Source organism: Garra rufa, chromosome 10 (assembly GCF_049309525.1).
Source record: "Garra rufa chromosome 10, GarRuf1.0, whole genome shotgun sequence".
Lineage (NCBI taxonomy): Eukaryota > Metazoa > Chordata > Actinopteri > Cypriniformes > Cyprinidae > Garra > Garra rufa.
In genome coordinates this window covers 2914128-2934641 of record NC_133370.1, presented here as the reverse complement: position 1 = coordinate 2934641, position 20514 = coordinate 2914128, and the positions used below count along the sequence as shown (strand labels likewise).

General features: G+C 30.8%; 1 protein-coding gene across 1 annotated transcript in view; it reads left to right on the top strand.

The window, feature by feature from the left end:
• The window catches only part of LOC141343800 (protein unc-13 homolog A), a 155619-nt gene that overhangs the window by 63153 nt on the left and 71952 nt on the right, over window positions 1–20514 (top strand). Inside the window, exons 19-34 of the mRNA XM_073848445.1 lie at window positions 1927–2154; window positions 2227–2368; window positions 3909–4078; window positions 4173–4288; window positions 4793–4956; window positions 9513–9666; window positions 9954–10022; window positions 10497–10586; window positions 10808–10942; window positions 15050–15177; window positions 15361–15446; window positions 17247–17373; window positions 17524–17620; window positions 19317–19460; window positions 19556–19633; window positions 19918–19995. Of these exons, the coding sequence (XP_073704546.1) occupies window positions 1927–2154; window positions 2227–2368; window positions 3909–4078; window positions 4173–4288; window positions 4793–4956; window positions 9513–9666; window positions 9954–10022; window positions 10497–10586; window positions 10808–10942; window positions 15050–15177; window positions 15361–15446; window positions 17247–17373; window positions 17524–17620; window positions 19317–19460; window positions 19556–19633; window positions 19918–19995 (2006 nt within the window). The remainder of the gene's footprint in view (window positions 1–1926; window positions 2155–2226; window positions 2369–3908; window positions 4079–4172; window positions 4289–4792; window positions 4957–9512; window positions 9667–9953; window positions 10023–10496; window positions 10587–10807; window positions 10943–15049; window positions 15178–15360; window positions 15447–17246; window positions 17374–17523; window positions 17621–19316; window positions 19461–19555; window positions 19634–19917; window positions 19996–20514) is intronic.

The window sequence follows — 20514 nt, the reverse complement described above, 5'->3', positions numbered from 1 at the left end:
TGAAGTAAATATATTGTACACTGAATGCATGCAAGCATTAAAGGGGTCATCGGATGCAAAGCTCACTTTTACATGTTTGAACATTAATGTGTGTTGTCAGTTTGTGTAAACAACCACCCTACAATGATTAAAATCCACCCAGTGGTATTTTTTTAATCTTGAAAAGTAATATTCCCTTTTTAAAATCAGCTCACAGCTGACGAAACACAGCTGACGAAACACAGACAGAGGCCCCTCCCACAATCGTTGATTGACATGAGCGCCTTACCTTAGACCCGCCTTCACAAGAATGTCTCAGATTGAATGATTGAGGTGTTCTGTTGTTGGATGTAAGCATGAACATAGCAGTCCTCATTTACTCCCGACATCTGAGCCGCTGAAGACGCAGAGGATTAACGTTACTTTCGTTTTTAAAAGGAAAGCGCCGATCCCGATCTACATATGCATCTATGTTCATCTGAATCGTTTCTAATGCAGCTTCACCCACAGCAGAATTGAGTATAAGAGGTTTTAAGCATCTTTGCAAATGCCTTTCTTAATAATGTGCTTGTTGGCAAGTATCACCGCTAAATGTGGCTAAAGTAAACATTACGGCTCATAATCCCACATCAGAGAGGAGCTCATTTGCATTTAAAGGGACCAAGCAATAAAATGAGTTGAGTTTTTGCAGAGCTGCCATTAGGAAATGCATGAACTAATAAACTCCATAGCTTGAATGCAATGCTACAAAACATCAATTGCATAAATGCAAAACTTTACAGCAAATAGTTGTATTAATTTTTCATGTTCAGGATTAATTAGTAGTTTATATTTGCAATTATGCAAAGTTTTAGTAATGTGGTTGTTTTTATCAGTTTTATATATAATTTCTATATAGTTTTAGTAATTATTTTAATTTTAAATGAGAATACTATTTTTGTTTTTAAATATTATTTATGTACTGTTATAGTTTTATTAATTTCTCATGTTTAAGATTCATTTTTATTTTATATTGCAATTATCATTTCAATTACAATTTTAAATTCTATAATTTTAAAATCTTTGTAATTTGGTTGTTTTTATCAGTTTTATATATATATATATATATTAAATTTCTATATAGTTTTAGTTTTTAATAATTATTAATTCAGTTTTAAATTATACTGTTATAGTTTTTTAATTTTTCATGTTTAACGTTCATTTTCATTTTATATTTGCAGTTATCATTTCAATTTTAAATTCAATTTCAAATAATACAATTTAAAAAATTTAGTAATTTGGATGTTTTTTGTAATTTCTATCATTTTCTGTTAAATGTCTATGTAGTTTTTAGTTATTATTACATTTTTATAATTTCACATTTTTCCCCTAGTATTTTATTATTGATATTTGGTGTGATGTACTGTTATAGTTGTATTACTTTTTCATGTTTCATTTTTATTTTATATTTGCAATTATAATTTCAATTTTATTACAAATTTAAGTTCTATTTCAAATTATACAATTTTAAAGTTTTAATAATTTGGTTGTTTTTATCAGTTTTATATATATATATTTTAATGTTTATATTTAAAATTAAAAATTTTTGTAATTATTTTGGTTTTAAAATTATAGTACTATTATTTATGTACTGTTATAATTGTATTAATTTTTCACGTTTAAGACAAATTTTTAATTAGTTTAATAATTGGAATGGCTTAAACATGTTTAAGCCAAACGCATAAAAGCAATAAAATGAGTTGAGTTTTTGCAGAGTAAAAGTAAAAGAATGTTTTTTTCACTACTGTTGAGAATGTTTCACCAAAGTATATTATAGACTTTTCATTAAGACCCTAATGAAACAATTGAACTTGTGGAAAACGGGCATCCGATGACCCCTTTAAATCTGACCCAGTGTGCTAATATTAGGTTTTAAATGCATCCCTGATGTTGTGTCTGTGATGTCAGGAGCCGCTGAGAAGAGCTCGAAGCACGGGGCTGAAGACCGAACGCAGAACATCATCATGGTTCTGAAGGACCGCATGAAGATCCGCGAACGCAACAAACCTGAGATTTTCGAGCTGATCCAAGAAGTGTTTGACGTTCCCAAAGCGAGCCACGGGACGCAGATGAAACAAATTAAGCAGAGCGTTCTGGACGGGACGTCGAAGTGGTCGGCCAAAATCAGCATCACAGGTGAACTCAGAATTACAGTTAGTGGTTTCAATATGTTTGCATCGTTTCTAAAGATCTTATTTTCTCTGTCAGTGAGTTGTGCTCAGGGTCTGCAGGCGAAGGATAAGACAGGTTCGAGTGACCCGTATGTCACGGTACAGGTGGGCAAAACCAAGAAGAGAACCAAGACCATCTACGGCAATCTCAATCCCATCTGGGACGAGAGCTTTCACTTGTGAGTTCATGAATGAGCAGCTTGAAGCAAAATGTGAAATCAAAATTAAACATTTTATTTTATTTTATTTTAATTAGATTTTTTTTTTATTTTATATATTTTTCTTTTTTGTATTATCCAACTTTCTTAAAGAGCATACATCGTTTGTATGAGCTACATAAGATTTTATATTTATGTGTGCGCAAGAAAAATATGTTATTCCAAGAGTTAAATATTATTTATAACAATTTAAACAAAAATAAAACAAAACAGAAAAATTTTAAAACTAAAACTTTGTTACAAAATAAAAATTAGGCTTATTATAATCTTTGCTTAATAAGAAAAAGAAATTGGTGTGTTTTAAGCAATTTTATTTTATGATGTATCATTGATGTATCATTAATATATCATTGAGTTTTTGGTAATATTTTAAATTAGGTTTTATGATTTCATTTTAATTTCACGTTCATTTCCATTTTGTTTTTTATTTTAATTGTTTTGTCATTTTATTTATTTATTTTATTATTATTAACATTATTTTATTTGTTTATTTTTTATAAATATGCACGTATAGTTTAATTTAGCTTTAGTGTTTAGTTTACTGAGTTTAAGTACCTCAACGAGAAATAAAAGGAATGTATTCTTTGCCTTCATAACTAGCTGAAAAATACGTTTAAATTCTATTAAATTTTATTATTTTAAATCTATTAAATTTTATTTAGTTAAAGTTTATTTCATTTTATTTCAAGCTGGGTTATTTTAGAACCATTGAGATACTATTGTAGCTTTTGTTAATGCTTCAAAAAAATTGTCTGTTTTCATTTAAATTTTAGTCATTTTTTTTTTGTCATTTTTAGTCATTTTTTTAAATATATTTGTATAGTTTTTAATCATTTTCTATTTCAGTTTATGCTATTTCAGCTGAAATATTATAATTTTTATATATTTTGTTACGTCCCTTTAGTTAAAATCTTTTAATTTCAAGTAACGAAAATGTGATTTTTTTTATGGTTTTAGTTATTACAATTACCCTGATTTAAAAAAATGTATATATGTGACCCTGGACCACAAAACCAGTCTTAAGTCGCTGGGGTATATTTGTAGCAATAGCCAAAAATACATTGCATGGGTCAACATTATTGATTTTTCTTTTATGCCAAAAATCATTAGGAAATTAAGTAAAGATCATGTTCCATGGAGATTTTTTGTAAAATTCCTACTGTAAATATATCAAAATGTAATTTTTGATTAGTAATATGCATTGTTAAGAACCTAATTGGACAACTTTAAAGGCAATTTTCTCAGTATTTCGATTTTTTTGCACCCTCAAGTTCTAGATTTTCAAATAGATGTATCTCGGCCAAATATTGTCCTATCCTAACAAACCATACATCAATAGAAAGCTTATTTATTGGACTTTCATATGCTGTATACATCTCAGTTTTGTAAAATTTAACCTTATGACTGGTTTTGTGGTCCAGGGTCACATATATATTATATATACATAGTATATATATATTTTTAATTTTTAATTAACAATATAATTGTCTGTGGTGTGCAGTGAGTGTCATAACTCTTCAGACCGGATAAAGGTGCGCGTCTGGGATGAGGACGACGATATCAAGTCTCGTGTGAAGCAGCGTTTCAAGCGGGAATCCGATGATTTCCTCGGACAGACCATCATTGAAGTGCGAACGCTGAGTGGAGAAATGGACGTCTGGTACAACCTTGGTGCGTCAGAGTTATTGCATGGTTATTTTAGCAGCATCTCTATGTAGTTTATCTTGGAGGAATAATTAGATACTCTCTTGATCGTTCTGAACAGACAAGCGCACAGATAAGTCTGCTGTATCTGGAGCGATCCGCATGCACATCAGTGTGGAGATCAAAGGAGAGGAGACTGTGTCTCCTTATCACGTTCAGTACACCTGCCTGCATGAGGTACATGCAAATATCACACTTAAAATAGTCTCATATTAACATATTAAAATTATATTTAGATATGGCACTTTTTTGATGCATCAACCCAGCTAAAACCAGTATTTTAGTATTAATTACATACTATTATAGTTATAGCATAGTTTATTAAAATTATTAATACATTTTTATTTATTTATTATTTTTTATATAAATTTTGGGTTTTATTTTTAGTAATTTGGCTCTGTGTTTTTGTCTATTTATTTGTTTTGTTTTTATATTTCAGTTTTTGTGTTTAATTATTCTAAGTTAGTAATTTTAATGTTTCAACTTACATTTTTTTAGAAAATAAAATTTTTAAATTCATGTCTTTCATTTAATATTTATGATTTATTTTATTTCAGCTTTGTTTCAGTTCGCAAAAAATGTTTTTTATTGATAATAACCCTGTTGGAAGCTCGTCACTCGCACCTATTTAGGACGTGATATAAAACTAAACCAGTGTACTCTACCCATGATGTTTTGCAGCACATCTTCCACTACACCACAGAGAAGCAGAACAGTGGCGTGGTCAAGATTCCTGATGCCAAAGGCGATGACGCCTGGAAAGTGTACTTTGATGAGACGGCGCAGGAGATCGTGGACGAGTTCGCCATGAGATACGGAGTGGAATCGATCTATCAGGCCATGACGTAAGCAGAGAGCAAATGAACAAACAATTGAATGCATCTTTTCAGCAAATGATCAGATAACTACATGTTAATCTTCAAAAGTTGATCTGTGGAGTCCCTAATGACAAATGGAAAAAATATATTATATTTGATTGCAAAAGTTTCAGGTTTTCCAAGAAAAGCTGTACTTTTGCTTGCAATTCTTTGAAAAAGTTCAGCCAAAAAGTTTTGCTGATTGAAACTCAATGAGATTTTCAGAAAAAAATATATTTTTTCATCACAATGTCACTTTAGGTGTTTAGTGATGATCAAATTATTTACATTTTTTATTTTTATTTTTATTTTTTTCTCGCAATAAAATAAAGATTTAAAACTTAATTTTATATTTCTAGCAAAAAAAATGTCATGGTATACAAAGGGTCCAAATTACATCACTTTCATAATTTTAATGGACATTGTAGGATTTTTCCATTACATTCAAAACATACATTTGTAGCATTTATTAATTATAAAATATAAAATAATGAATTGATTAAAGATCACAAAAAAATTAGGACATTTGTTGTATGATTTAATGCGGTATATTCAATGTTAGGTTAATTATAATTTTATTATAAACGTGACCATAAAAATACAAAACTAATCAATTATAATTACAATCAAACTAGTTTGGGATGCATTTCATTAAGCATTGCAAAATTTAGCAAATCATAATCAAATAATTTTTTTATATATTTATAATTTATCTACTTTAATCCTTCTACTGTTTGCTATTGTAAACTCAAACTGAAACGAAAACTAAAACCATAAAAAGTCATTACTTGAAAAAAGCTAAATGTTAAAAGACATAAAATATAAAAAAAACAAGGCACCATTCATCATTTTATTTTAGTTTAACCTAAAGTACTAAAACTATTTAAATTTCTAAGATGGCAAAAAACACACCAAAATCACAAAAAAATAATTTAAAAAAATTATAAAATAAAAAATAATATAAATTAGTACTGATTCAAAATTGTAATAAAAACTATAACAGTATCTGAATGGTGCTAAGATACTTTGGCTATCTACAGACGAGTGAGAGTTTAGTGTTAGTATTTAAGCAGAGTAATGCTGGAGATCAGTTTTTGCTGTCATCTGTTCTGTCCTCTGAGTTTCTCTGATGTTAATGAGCACGTGTAGCATAACCCACGCATGTATTCAGAGCACGCTGCTGGAAACACCTCGTTAGTGTTCAGCCACCAAAGACGAGGACGTCCATAATAATGAGAACGTGATTCATGTTGTGATCAGTGGTCAGATCACCCTGAGTCTCAGGAGACACTGAGCGGAGTGTGTGTCGTGAGTGTTAAAGAGAAAGAGCAGACGGTGCTGGAATGGGAACACTCAAGCCTTGTTTAATCAATATTCCTCATCAGTCTTAAAAATGATGATAAATTTGATATATTTAGCTGTAGAGTTCAAAGCTTACATATAAGTAGTTGATACATAAAATGTAAGGCATCAATGAGATGCAGTCAGCTGTGAAAACTAGCCTGCCATCAAAGAGTCTGATGTGAGTTTAACATTTTCAGATATCACTAGAAATCTTTCAAGTTTTATTTTGGTTGAAACTTACTGGTATTCCGGAAAAAATTTTGGTTGAAAAGGTTTTGGTTGAAAATGACTTGTATTGCACAAAAGGTTTTATTTGAAAATGACTTGTATTGCAGAAAAAGTTTTGGCTAAAAGTTACTTATATTGCAGAAAAGATTTTGGCTGAAAGTTACTTGTATTGCGGAAAAGATTTTGGCTGAAAGTTACTTGTATTGCAGAAAAGATTTTGGCTGAAAGTTACTTGTATTGCAGAAAAGATTTTGGCTGAAAGTTACTTGTATTGCAGAAAAAGTTTTGGCTGAAAGTTACTTGTATTGCAGAAAAGGTTTTGGCTAAAAGTTACTTGTATTGCACAAAAGGTTTTATTTGAAAATGACTTGTATTGCAGAAAAAGTTTTGGCTAAAAGTTACTTATATTGCAGAAAAGATTTTGGCTGAAAGTTACTTGTATTGCAGAAAAGATTTTGGCTGAAAGTTACTTGTATTGCAGAAAAGATTTTGGCTGAAAGTTACTTGTATTGCAGAAAAGATTTTGGCTGAAAGTTACTTGTATTGCAGAAAAGATTTTGGCTGAAAGTTACTTGTATTGCAGAAAAAGTTTTGGCTGAAAGTTACTTGTATTGCAGAAAAGGTTTTGGCTAAAAGTTACTTGTATTGCAGAAAAGGTTTTGGCTAAAAGTTACTTGTATTGTGAAAAAGATTTTGGTTGAAAATTAACTTGTATTGTAGTCAGCGCGGATAGCCTTGTGGGCAGTGTGCCGACATACAGCGCCATTGCGTTCCGGGCATCCCGTGTTCGAATCCCGACTCGAGGACCTTTCCCGATCCCGCTACTTCCCACTTCGTTTCCTGTCATTACTGGTCTGTCCTATCAATAAAGGTGAAAATGCCAAAAATAAATCTTAAAAGAAAAAAAAAGAAAATGACTTTGTATTGCAGAAAAGATTTTTTCTAAAAGTTACTTTTATTGCGGAAAAGATTTTGGCTGAAAGTTACTTGTATTGCAGAAAAGATTTTTCCTGAAAGTTACTTGTATTGCGGAAAAGATTTTGGCTGAAAGTTACTTGTATTGCAGAAAAGATTTTGGCTAAAAGTTACTTGTATTGCAGAAAAGTTTTTGGCTAATAGTTACTTGTATTGTGGAAAAGATTTTGGCTGAAAGTTACTTGTATTGCAGAAAAGATTTTGGCTAAAAGTTACTTGTATTGCAGAAAAGATTTTGGCTGAAAGTTACTTGTATTGCAGAAAAGGTTTTGGCTAATAGTTACTTGTATTGTGGAAAAGATTTTTGCTGAAAGTTACTTATATTGCGGAAAAGGTTTTGGCTGAAAGTTACTTGTATTGCAGAAAAGGTTTTGGCTAAAAGTTACTTGTATTGCAGAAAAGGTTTTGGCTAATAGTTACTTGTATTGTGGAAAAGATTTTTGCTGAAAGTTACTTATATTGCGGAAAAGGTTTTGGCTGAAAGTTACTTGTATTGCAGAAAAGGTTTTGGCTAATAGTTACTTGTATTGCAGAAAAGGTTTTGGCTAATAGTTACTTGTATTGTGGAAAAGATTTTGGCTAAAAGTTACTTGTATTGCAGAAAAGTTTTTGGCTAATAGTTACTTGTATTGTGGAAAAGATTTTGGCTGAAAGTTACTTGTATTGCAGAAAAGATTTTGGCTAAAAGTTACTTGTATTGCAGAAAAGATTTTGGCTGAAAGTTACTTGTATTGCAGAAAAGGTTTTGGCTAATAGTTACTTGTATTGTGGAAAAGATTTTTGCTGAAAGTTACTTATATTGCGGAAAAGGTTTTGGCTGAAAGTTACTTGTATTGCAGAAAAGGTTTTGGCTAAAAGTTACTTGTATTGCAGAAAAGGTTTTGGCTAATAGTTACTTGTATTGTGGAAAAGATTTTTGCTGAAAGTTACTTATATTGCGGAAAAGGTTTTGGCTGAAAGTTACTTGTATTGCAGAAAAGGTTTTGGCTAAAAGTTACTTGTATTGCAGAAAAGGTTTTGGCTAATAGTTACTTGTATTGTGGAAAAGATTTTTGCTGAAAGTTACTTGTATTGCGGAAAAGGTTTTGGCTAAAAGTTACTTGTATTGTGGAAAAGATTTTTGCTGAAAGTTACTTGTATTGCAGAAAAGATTTTTGCTGAAAGTTACTTATATTGCGGAAAAGGTTTTGGCTAAAAGTTACTTGTATTGTGGAAAAGATTTTGGCTAATAGTTACTTGTATTGCAGAAAAGATTTTTCCTGAAAGTTACTTGTATTGCGGAAAAGGTTTTGGCTGAAAGTTACTTGTATTGCAGAAAAGGTTTTGGCTAAAAGTTACTTGTATTGCAGAAAAGGTTTTGGCTAATAGTTACTTGTATTGTGGAAAAGATTTTTGCTGAAAGTTACTTATATTGCGGAAAAGGTTTTGGCTAAAAGTTACTTGTATTGTGGAAAAGATTTTTGCTGAAAGTTACTTGTATTGCGAAAAAGGTTTTGGCTAAAAGTTACTTGTATTGCAGAAAAGGTTTTGGCTAAAAGTTACTTGTATTGCAGAAAAGGTTTTGGCAAAAAGTTACTTGTATTGCAGAAAAGGTTTTGTCAAAAAGTTACTTGTATTGTGGAAAAGATTTTGGTTGAAAATGACTTGTATTGTAGTCAGCGCTGATAGCCTTGTGGGCAGCGCGCCGACATACAGCGCCGTTGCATTCCGGGCGTCCCGTGTTCGAATCCCGACTCGAGGACCTTTCCCGATTCCGCCCCCTATCTCTCTCTCCCACTTCGCTTCCTGTCATTACTGATCTGTCCTATCAATAAAGGTGAAAATGCCAAAAATAAATCTTTAAAAAAAAATAATAAAAAGAAAATAACTTGTATTGCAGAAAAGATTTTGGCTAAAAATTACTTGTATTGCAGAAAAGATTTTGATTTAAAATGTATTATTTTGCTGAAATGATTTTGGCTGAAAATTGTAACCTTGTTCTCTGTGTCTGTGTTCAGGCATTTTGCGTGTCTGTCGTCGAAGTACATGTGTCCTGGTGTTCCTGCGGTCATGAGCACGCTGCTGGCCAACATCAACGCTTATTATGCCCACACCACACAATCCACCAACAACGTCTCTGCCTCCGACCGCTTCGCTGCCTCCAACTTTGGGGTCAGTTCAGATTTCAACCAAACAAATTACCTGCAAAACAGTAATTGATCTCCTTTATCTTTTATTCGTCAAGAATGAAAATTTTTATCAAAAGCTAACAGTAAATACATTCATAATGTTTCAAAAGATTTCTGTTTCAAATAAATGCTGTCCTTTTGAACTTTTTATTCATTTGTGAATCATAAAACATAAAATGTATCACAGTTTTCACAAGAATAAGAAGTAACACAACTGTTATCAACATTGATAATAATCAGAAATGTTTATTGAGCATTTTTTTCTTGCAGAAAGAGCGGTTTGTAAAGCTGTTGGATCAACTGCACAACTCACTGAGGATAGACCTCTCTATGTACAGAGTATGTTCACATGTTCTCCTTACATAATATATTACTTCACACTTATATAATCCCTGTTCTGTTCTGCTGGAAAATTTCAAATGTTTTGAACTTTTAAAATTTGGAATGTTCTTTTGTAAACAATAGAATTTTCAAACCTTTAAACTTTTAAATGTTCTGTTAAAAACATTTGATTTTTTTAGCTTTTAAACTTTTGAATGTTCTGTTGGAATCTTTTAAGTGTTTTGAACTTTTAAATGTTTTGAATGTTCTGTTAGAACCTTTTAAGTGTTTTAAACTTTTAAACTTGTGAATGTTTTTTTTTACTTATGTTTAAACTTTTAAAGATTTGAATGTTCTGTTGGAAACTTTTAAGTGTTTTGAACTTAAACTTTTGAATGTTTTTTTTTTACTGAAATATTTAAGCTTTTATAAAAACAGACTTATACAAATGACCTCTATAGTTACTGAAGAGTGTGTGTGTGTGTATTTCAGAATAATTTTCCAGCCAGCAGTCCTGAGAGGCTGCAGGATCTGAAGTCCACTGTAGATCTTCTGACTAGCATCACTTTCTTCAGGATGAAGGTTTGTTCCAGATGGTTTGACAGATCTTAAATGATTTAATGACATATGTTTTTAGTAGTTGTCTTATTTTTGCATTATATCATTTTCAGCAACTTGTATAGGCCTTTAATATAACTAAATATTAACTTAAAGTAGTATTAATAAATAATAAAAAATAACATTTACCTCTCAAGACAGATCAAAACAAACCTTAGAGCAATCACTGTTGTGTGTGTTTTCAGGTCCAGGAGCTGCAGAGTCCACCGAGAGCCAGTCAGGTTGTTAAAGATTGTGTGAAAGCGTGTCTCAACTCAACGTATGAGTACATCTTTAATAACTGCCATGAGCTCTACAGCCGCGAATACCAGAATGACCCAGTGAGTACATGTGTGTGTCTTTGTCTGTTTTAAATGCCACTGAAAACTGAAGGAGAAATCACAGCTGTATTTTAAGTAATACATTTTTTAAATTTTATTTAAAAAAAGTATAATTTTAGTAATTGTTTTCATTTTTAATTTTAGTTAATGTTAGTCTCTTCTCACTTTTTTTAATGTTCTGTTGAAAACGTAAATGTTTTGAACTTTTAAACCTTTGAATGTTCTGTTGGAATCATTTAAATTTTGGAACTTTCAAACATTTGAATGTTCCATTGGAAACGATAACATTTTTGAAATTTTGAATTATTTTGGAAGCATTTAAATGTTTTTGAACTTTTAAACTTTTGAATGCTCTGTTGAAAACATTTACATTTTTGAACTTTTGAACTGTGGAATGTTCTTTTGGAAACTTTTCAATTTTTTAACATTTTAACTTTTTAACTTTTACATTTTTGAGCTTTTAAACCTTTGGGTTTTCTGTTGGAAGGTTTTACATTTTTGAACTTTTAAACTTTGGAATGTTCTGTTGGAAACAACTACATTTTTAAACTTTAAATCCTTTGAATGTTCTGTTGGAAAAAATTTTTGAACCTTTGAATGTTTTCTTAAAAACTTAGAAACTTTTAAATGTTTTGAACTTTTAAAGATTTGAATGTTTTGTTTGAAACTGTTTTAACTAAAACTTAAGAATTTTTTTGGAAACTTAAATATGTTAACTTTAACTTGAATAATCTGTTGGAATATTTACAATTTTTGAACTTTAACATTTTTTGAATGTTCTGTTGGAAACTTTAACATTTTTAAACTTTTAAACTTTCAAATGTTTTTTTGGAAACTTAAATATTTGAACTTACATTTTTGAAAGTTCTGTTGGAAACTTTTGCATTTTTTTTAACTTTTAAACTTTGTAATATTCTGAAGCTTTGGTTTAACCGATAGTGTCATACTGGACAAAATGAGTTTGTGTCTCTTCATGCTGATTTGTTGCTGTTTAGTCATTCAGAGGCAGAGTGCCGTGAGCTCTGAAATTCTTCTCATGGAAAATGAAATATTGATTATGGTGGAGGTGCTGTGGCAGTTATGAATGGAGAAGAAGCGCAGTGTGAAGTGTGTTTATCCCTCTCGCTCTCGCTCTCTGTGCACTTTCATTGCAGAACTTTATTAGTAAGATGGAAGACACGTCTGGAGTTTTTGACACCTCATAACCGCAGCGCTGACTGATGCTCCCTGTGCGCGTGTGTAGATCTAAAATGATAATGGCCCATACGCACAGGAAGCGTTCTTGCATGCTATCTGCATTATTTTTTTAATTGCCAATTTGTGTAAATGAGCGTCTTTCTCCAGTCTTTCTGCATGACTGCTGCTTGAGAAACTACATTATGTTTCTGAAAAATGATGGAGAGAAATATGTAAACATACTTAAATCAAGATATGTTTACTGTTTGACTTGTTTTTCATTTTTTTTACCCATTTTTTTTACTTGTTTTTCTCTCTTACACCTGTTTCACACATACTCCGTCTGCAGTGTGTATGCGTTGCGTATTTTTTTCTGCACCCATGTTAACGGATTAGAGCGCTCACACTGCACGCGTTTGCCGGACAGCGTCCCAGAAGCGGTGCGTTTGCAGCAGTCTATTTTTGCTGTGCTGCAGCCCTGAATTAAAGTGACAGCGCATTGTTAGCTGTAAAAATGAACACGTATTGACACGGAAATGTGGTGATTACACCATAAATGCATATAAATGATGTCTACTGTGTTTTACAGTCAACACGTGGCTTTTTGGCTAAGTTTAAAACTAGGAAAAGTGCACTTTTAAATAAACAAGGCAATGTAATGCACTTGTCCAGGTAGAAAAGTTCTTTAAGGAATTGTTTTTAATAACGAGTTAATGCGAAAGGCACGAGAGCCGACTGTTTCTGTCTGTGATAAGTTTTATTTGAACATATTTGTGACCCTGGACCACAAAACCAGTCATAAGGTTAAATTTTACAAAACTGAGATTTATACATCATATGAACGCTCTATGAATAAGTTTTCTATTGATGTATGGTTTGTTAGAATAGGACAATATTTGGCTGAGATACATCTATTTGAAATCAGAAATCTGAGGATGCAAAAAAATCAAAAAGACTGAGAAAATCACCTTTAAAGTTTTCCAAATTAGGTTCTTAACAATGCATATTACATATCAAAAATTACATTTTGATATGTTTACAGTAGGAATTTTACAAAAAATCTTCATGGAACATGAACTTTACTTAATTTCTTAATGATTTTTGGCATAAAAGAAAAATCAAAAATTTTGACCCATGCAATGTATTTTTGGCTATTGCTACAAATATACCCCAGCGACTTAAGACTGGTTTTGTGGTCCAGGGTCACATTTGTGATAGCCCAATTTTAATAAGAAAAGGATCTATACCAATTATTTTTAAATGCGTTGCAACTTGCTTTAGCAACCTAATATATAAATCTAGAAGTCAAGTGCACTGAATAATACATTTAATTTATTGAGTTTAAACGTGTATATGTCTATGAACGATTGTATTACTGTACTGTGATAAAAGAGGATCACAATGCTGAAGCATTTGAAATCAAAATAACGGATAAATGGTGTGTTTCTGGAAAACATCCGCGGATCAGGAACGAACTGCATACGCACTGCAGACGGAGTATGTGTGAAACAGGCGTTAGGTGTCTTATGTTGAGTTATGATTCTCCTTTAGAGAGAAATGCATCTTTATGGATTACATAATAAAAAAGTTTTTGTTTTCGATTTGTTTTATTTCGTTAAGTAATAATTAAAAGTTTTCTACAGATATATTTATCATGTCTGTGAGGCATGTGTTCGCTGAGTTTTGGTTAAATTTTGTGAAGCGCTCCTGTTTAAGAACGAGACGGCAGAAAGCACATGTTTGTTTTCTTTATTTTATAAAAGCACAGTTTATAACGTTTTGTTGAGTGCACACAAATAAAAGTACACCCTACAGTTCCAAATGACGTATAAGTCTTACCTTTGTGAGGTGGAAAAAAATGACGGAAAATTTCAAATTGCTTCAGCTGAAAAAAAAAAGCATGTGATTGCGCTGGCGCTTCCATGTCCTGCAAAACGGCTTTAGTTTCTGCTCTCTGCACAAACTATTGGATATGCGCCTAATAGCGCACATTTATCTAAGTTTAACGTTTGATCTAACATTGTTTTATACTTGAACTGTTTTATATCTATAGATTTTATTTTAGGCAAGTCGTGATAATTTGAGAAGGCAAATTGATCAAACAAACTATGATCAGTCTTCGCTGGGCGCTGTTCATAAAAAAAAAAAAAAAACGTTTAAACTTTTTAATGTTTTTTTGGAAACTTAAATATTTAAACTTTTAATCTTTTGAATGTTCTGTTGAAAAAATTTACAGTTCATTACTTTTAAACTTCAGAATGTTTTAAAGCTTTGGTTTAACTAAAGAGTGTCACTTGACTGAATGAGTTTGTGTTTGTCTCTTCATGCTGATTTGGTGCTGTTTAGTCATTCAGAGACAGAGTACCGTGTTCATTAAAAAAACAAACAAATTATATTTAACGAACAAAAAATGCTCCAAACGTTTTCTAAATTAACTTAATAAAAAACTAAACTAAATATAATCACTTTGCCATTACATACAAAACTATTTTAATAGCTGAAACAGTTGTTGGGAAAAGGGGGAAGCAACATGGGCTCTTTATTAATAATTCTGATAAGCTGTCAGACAAGGTCACTTTAGAGAGAAATGCATCATTACAGAATACATAATAAAAGAGTTTTTCTTTTTGATTTGTTTTATTTCGTTAAGTAATAATTTAAAGCTTTCTATAGATATATGTATCATGTCTGTGAGGCAAGTATTCACTGAGTTTTGGTTCCTTTTTTGTGAAGCGCTCCTGTTCAAGAACCAGACGGCAGAAAGCACATCATGTTTGTTTTCTTTATTTTATAAAAGCACTGTTTGTAATGTTTTATTGAGTGCACACCAATAAAAGTACACCCTACAGTTACGAATGATGTATTACTCTTACCTTTGTGAGCAAAAATGATGGATAATTTAAAATTGCTCTCATCTGTGTTTTTATCCAGTCAAAGACAGTTCCTCCTGAAGAACAGGGGCCGAGTATTAAGAACCTGGACTTCTGGTCCAAACTCATCACCCTTATCGTTTCCATCATAGAGGAGGACAAGAACTCCTACACACCCTGTCTGAACCAGTGAGTTTGTGTTCAGACCTGAGATAGTGAAGTTTACCATTACAGTACTCTAGAATATTATTTACAAAAATAATAAACAAAATCTAATGCAAATCTAAAACCCAGTGGTTAGAGTAATATAAAATTACAATAGCATGTTATATAACTGATATGAAGGAAGCCCTGCCTGTCTTTCTTGTGTAGGTTTCCTCAGGAGCTGAATGTGGGAAAGATCAGTGCGGAGGTGATGTGGAACATGTTTGCTCAGGATATGAGATACGCGATGGAAGGTAAACACGGACGAAACACTAGAGCTCTGACAAATATACTTTTATATGTGTATGTATGTACATGGCTCAAAGATGTACAAATAGAAATTTACAAAAGTGATTTTATGTCCATAGAAACACATTAAATGTAAGTAAAGTGACTGCTTTTAAGGTTTGAAATAAGTTTTTGGGGAATAAAATGTCAATCAAAATTGTCATTCAGTGTAACACAATATTTATGTAAAAGTTCAAACAACATGCTTATTCTGACTTGTGCATATTCAAATATATAAAAGAATAAGGGAGCAGATTCAATTTTGTTGTATTTTAAATGAGTAAAAAAATCTTATTGACAAATGGGCAAAACCTAGGATAGTAGCACATTTTAATTAGTTCGGGGTGAAATTAATTCATCTTTTAATATGTCATATATTGATTTTTGTTGCAAACATGCCTTGTTGCAATGAATGACATTTTAGTGGGTGTCTTCTGTAAATTAAGGGAAATTGATTATATTTATTTTTTGCTCTGAAAAACAAAACAAAAATGCAATGAAATTAAATAGAAAACGTTTTAATATTTTTTTTTTTGAAAAAAAAACAAAAAAAAAACAAAAAAAAAACAATGATTTAAACCCTTTTATGTCTTAAACCAAATTATATTATTGCATTTATTTATTATCTGTTGAAATTTATGGTTTGTTTGAATCTTTGTCTTATTATTTTTAAAGGTATGTTTCTATTATTATATATTTTTTATGCATTTATCATTTAAAGAGTTTTTTTTTTGCAAAAACATATATATATATATATATATATATATATATATATATATATATATTTTTTTTTTTTTAAATGTTCAAAACAGTTTGATTGAGATTAATTGAAATGTACAATAAAAAACATGATTGTCTTAAAAAAAATTTCATTTTTATATATGATTTAAATAAATATGATTTTGTTAACTTTTTTCTCCCTCTTCACTTCTCTAATGTTATTTTCTCTGTTTTGAGATGTTTATTTTTTTTTTGCCTATTATTTATTTTTATTTAATATATTATTTATTTAGATTAGTTTAGTTGCAGTTTGGGGTTTTTGTGAGTGTTTTGAAAATTTAAGTGTATTATTATTTATTTATTTTTTATAAAACATTAATATATAATATTAAAATATATATTATAATTTTTTTTTTACTCCTCTCTCTTCACTTTTTCTAATGTGATTCTTCTCTGGCTTTAGATGTTTGAGTGTATTCTTCTATTGTTAAGTTTTATTTAATATATTATTTATTTACTTTCTTTACTGATTTCTAATGTTATGTTTCAGTTCTGTTGCATTTTTAGGTTTATTCGAATTTTTGTCTTGATATGTTAAGTGTAATTTTGTTTAATTTAATTGCAATTATCTGTTAAATTATTTTTATTTCATTTTTATTATTTATTTACTTTCTTTACTGTTTTCTAAGGTTATGTTTTCGTTTTGTTGCAGTTTGAGGTTTGTGTAAATATTTGTCTTGATATAATTAACTCAATTTTTCTATTATTTAATTGTATTCATCTGTTTTTATTATTTATTTGTATCATTTACTTTTATTTTTACTTATTTTTTCTTTTCTAATTTTAGTTCATTTAGGGTCTGTATGACTTTATCTTGTGATGTTTAATTGCATTTTTCTAAAAAAATAATTAAATAAATAAATAAAGCGAGTGTTAAAAGGGCTGGAATCAAACTCTACTTCTGATCAAGCAATCAAAACAAGTGTGAAAACAGTCACATTTGTGCTCAATTTCCTGATATCTGTGATGTACTTCCTGTCTGTCAGAACATGAGAAAAACAGGCTGTGCAAGAGTGCAGATTACATGAACCTGCACTTCAAGGTGAAGTGGCTCTACAACGAATACTGCAAGGAGCTGCCGTATTTCCAGGACTGTGTGCCGGAGTATCCTGCGTAAGAGCTGTTTCTAGTCAAACATCACTATTTAGACTAATAATTTAGAATTAGTGACTTGATCTCCTAACAATAAGTATTAATTGCATGCATACAAAAAATGGAGAAACTTCATGTATTGTCTGAACTGTTTCATTTTTGTCTTGATAGATGGTTTGAGCCCTTCGTGATCCTGTGGCTGGATGAGAATGAAGAAGTTTCCAGAGATTTCCTGCACGGTGCTCTGGTCAGGGACGCAAAGGATGGGGTAAATAGCAGGAGTATATTGTTTTATTTTTAGCAGTGAGATGTTTGGATGAGTTTTAACACCTCCATCAGTCTGGAGTCTTTAGAGAATTACTATAAAACACTCACAAACACACACACACAAACAAACATATAAGACCTGTCTGATGCATACTGCATTAAAAAACATAGCTATTGATGTCTAAAATTCCAATTAGAGATGGGATGTGCATTGACATGCACTACAAAATTGCATGCGTTTTTGAAAAAAAATCTCTTCTGCTCACAAAGGCTGCATTTATTTAATTAAAAAATATGGTAAAATTGTGAAATATTATTACAATTCAAAATAAGTGTTTTCCATGTGAATATAATATAAAATGTAATTTATTTATATGATCGAAGCTGCATTTTCAGCATCATTACTCCAGTCTTCAGTGTCACATGATCCTCCAGAAATCATTATATATACTGATTTGATGCTTAAGAAACATTTCTGATTATTATCAATGTTGAAAACAATTGTGCTGCCCAATATGAATATAAAGTTCAAATGGTGAGCATTTATTTCAAATAGAAATCTTTTGTAACATTTTAAATGTCTTATATATATAATTTTTTTTTTTTTTGGCAGCCAAACTCTTTTGATCTAAAAAATTTACTTGAAGATTTTAAATTAATATTTAAATAATCTAACAATTTCAATAATTCTGTTTAATTTCAGGATATTTTTTTATTATTTATTTGGAAATTGTATGACTAAATAGCTTCTCATCACTTCACAAACCCTAGGAAAGCCTGCTTTAAATTAAGCATTTCTGATTATTATCAATGTTGAAAACAGTTCTGCTGCCCAATATTATTGTGGAAACTGTGATGCATTTTACTTTTCAAGAGTCACGGTTGAATAGAAAGTTCAAAAGAAGAGCATTTATTTGAAATAGAAATCTTCTGTAATATTTTAAATATTTTTACTGTTACTTTTGATTATTGTGTACTTGCTGAATAAAATAAATATTAAATATTAATATCATTTTTTTTTTAATCTTACTGACCCCAAACTTTTGAACAACCAAAAATATATTATATAATATTATTAAAAACGGTATTTACTTGTAATGACAGGACTTCATCTGATCCTTTTTAACTTTATGCAATATGTCTAGTGTTGTTTAGATACATGTTTATCATTTTTAAACCAAAACCTACTTTTTGTCAGCCAAACCTTTTTGGTCTAAAACATTTTATTTGAATTCTTCCTTAAATTAATTTTTTTGAAAATTAAATAACTAAGCTTTCCATTGATGTATGGTTTGTTAGGATATGACCATATTTGGTCGAGATACAACTATTTGATAATCTGGAATCTAAGGGTGCAAACAAAAATCGAAATATTGAGAAAACCGCCTTTAATGGCTTCCAAATAACGTTTTTAGCAATGCATATCATGAATCGAAAATTACATTTTGATATATTTACAGTAGGAAATGTACAAAATATTTTCATGGAACATGATCTTTACTTAATATCCTAATGATTTTTGGCATAATTTTGACCCATACAAAGTACTTTTGGCTTTTGCTTCTCAAGACTGGTTTTGTGGTCCAGGGTCACATTGTTTATTTGGAATTTTTGAATGCTAAAATAGCTTTTTATCAACTCACAAAGCCCAGTTTGCTCTTCTGTCCTGATCGTTTCTCCCATTTTTCCTCTTACAGTTCCAGCAGACATCAGAGCATGCGCTCTTCTCCTGTTCGGTGGTGGATGTCTTCTCCCAGCTAAACCAGAGCTTCGAGATCATCAGGAAGTTAGAGTGTCCTGATCCTCAGATTGTTGGGAATTACATGAAGAGGTTTGCTAAGGTGAAGTCAAGCAGCACTGTTATTATTGCACATAAAGTATTAAATCTCTAAATGTGACAAATTCCTCAAATCATGACTGTTTTTCTGTCTTTCAGACCATTGGAAATGTTCTTCTGTCTTATGCCGATATCATCGCCAAGGATTTTCCCACTCACTGCAAGAAGGAGAAAGTGGTGCGTCACATGAATGCATTTACAGTTATAATATTGCATTAAAGGTACCCATATTAAAGTCTGTGTGTGAGTTATTAGATGGAGGTACAGTAATTAGCTGACTGGCTTGAATTGCTCCCAGAGGAAGGAAACACGCACACAGTGGTCTAGCGAGCCTCATTTGGCTCATAGCACTTAATGAAGCTGTCACATTTAGCACTATTCCTCACTTTCTATCGCTGCAGGGATTACTTTTAATAGTGTGTGTTAATGTCATTTAACCTTCTCTGTTCTGTTATTTTCAGCCTTGCATCATTATTAATAATATCCAGCAGCTGCGAGTCCAGCTGGAAAAGATGTTTGAGGCCATGGGAGGCAAAGATGTGAGTAAATGCATGCTTTAACTCTTTAAAACATGGATTTTTAAGGCAACAGTTTGCCTAAAAGTAGCATAAAAGAGGTCTGTAAAGTTATTAACTGAACACTGCAGCTTTTAAATCACAATTTTTGACAAAGATGTCTCTTCTGCTCACCAAGGCCGTGTTTATTTGATCAAAAATACAGGAAAAATTGTAAAATATTATTATAATTTAAAATAATTGTTTTTTTATGAATGCATTATAAAATGTAATTTATTCCTGTGGTCAAAGCTGAATTTTTAACATCAATATTTTAGTCTTCAGTGTCACTTGATGCTTCAGAAATCATTCTAATATGCTGATTTGCTGCTCAAAAAAAAAACTTTTATGATTATTGTGTTGAAAACACTTTATATATTTGTGGAAACGCTGATGTATTTCATTTTTTTCAGGATTCCTTAATAGATAAAAAGTTCAAAGAACAGCATTTATTTGAAATATAAATATTTTGTAACAATGTGAATGTCTTTACTGGCATTTTTG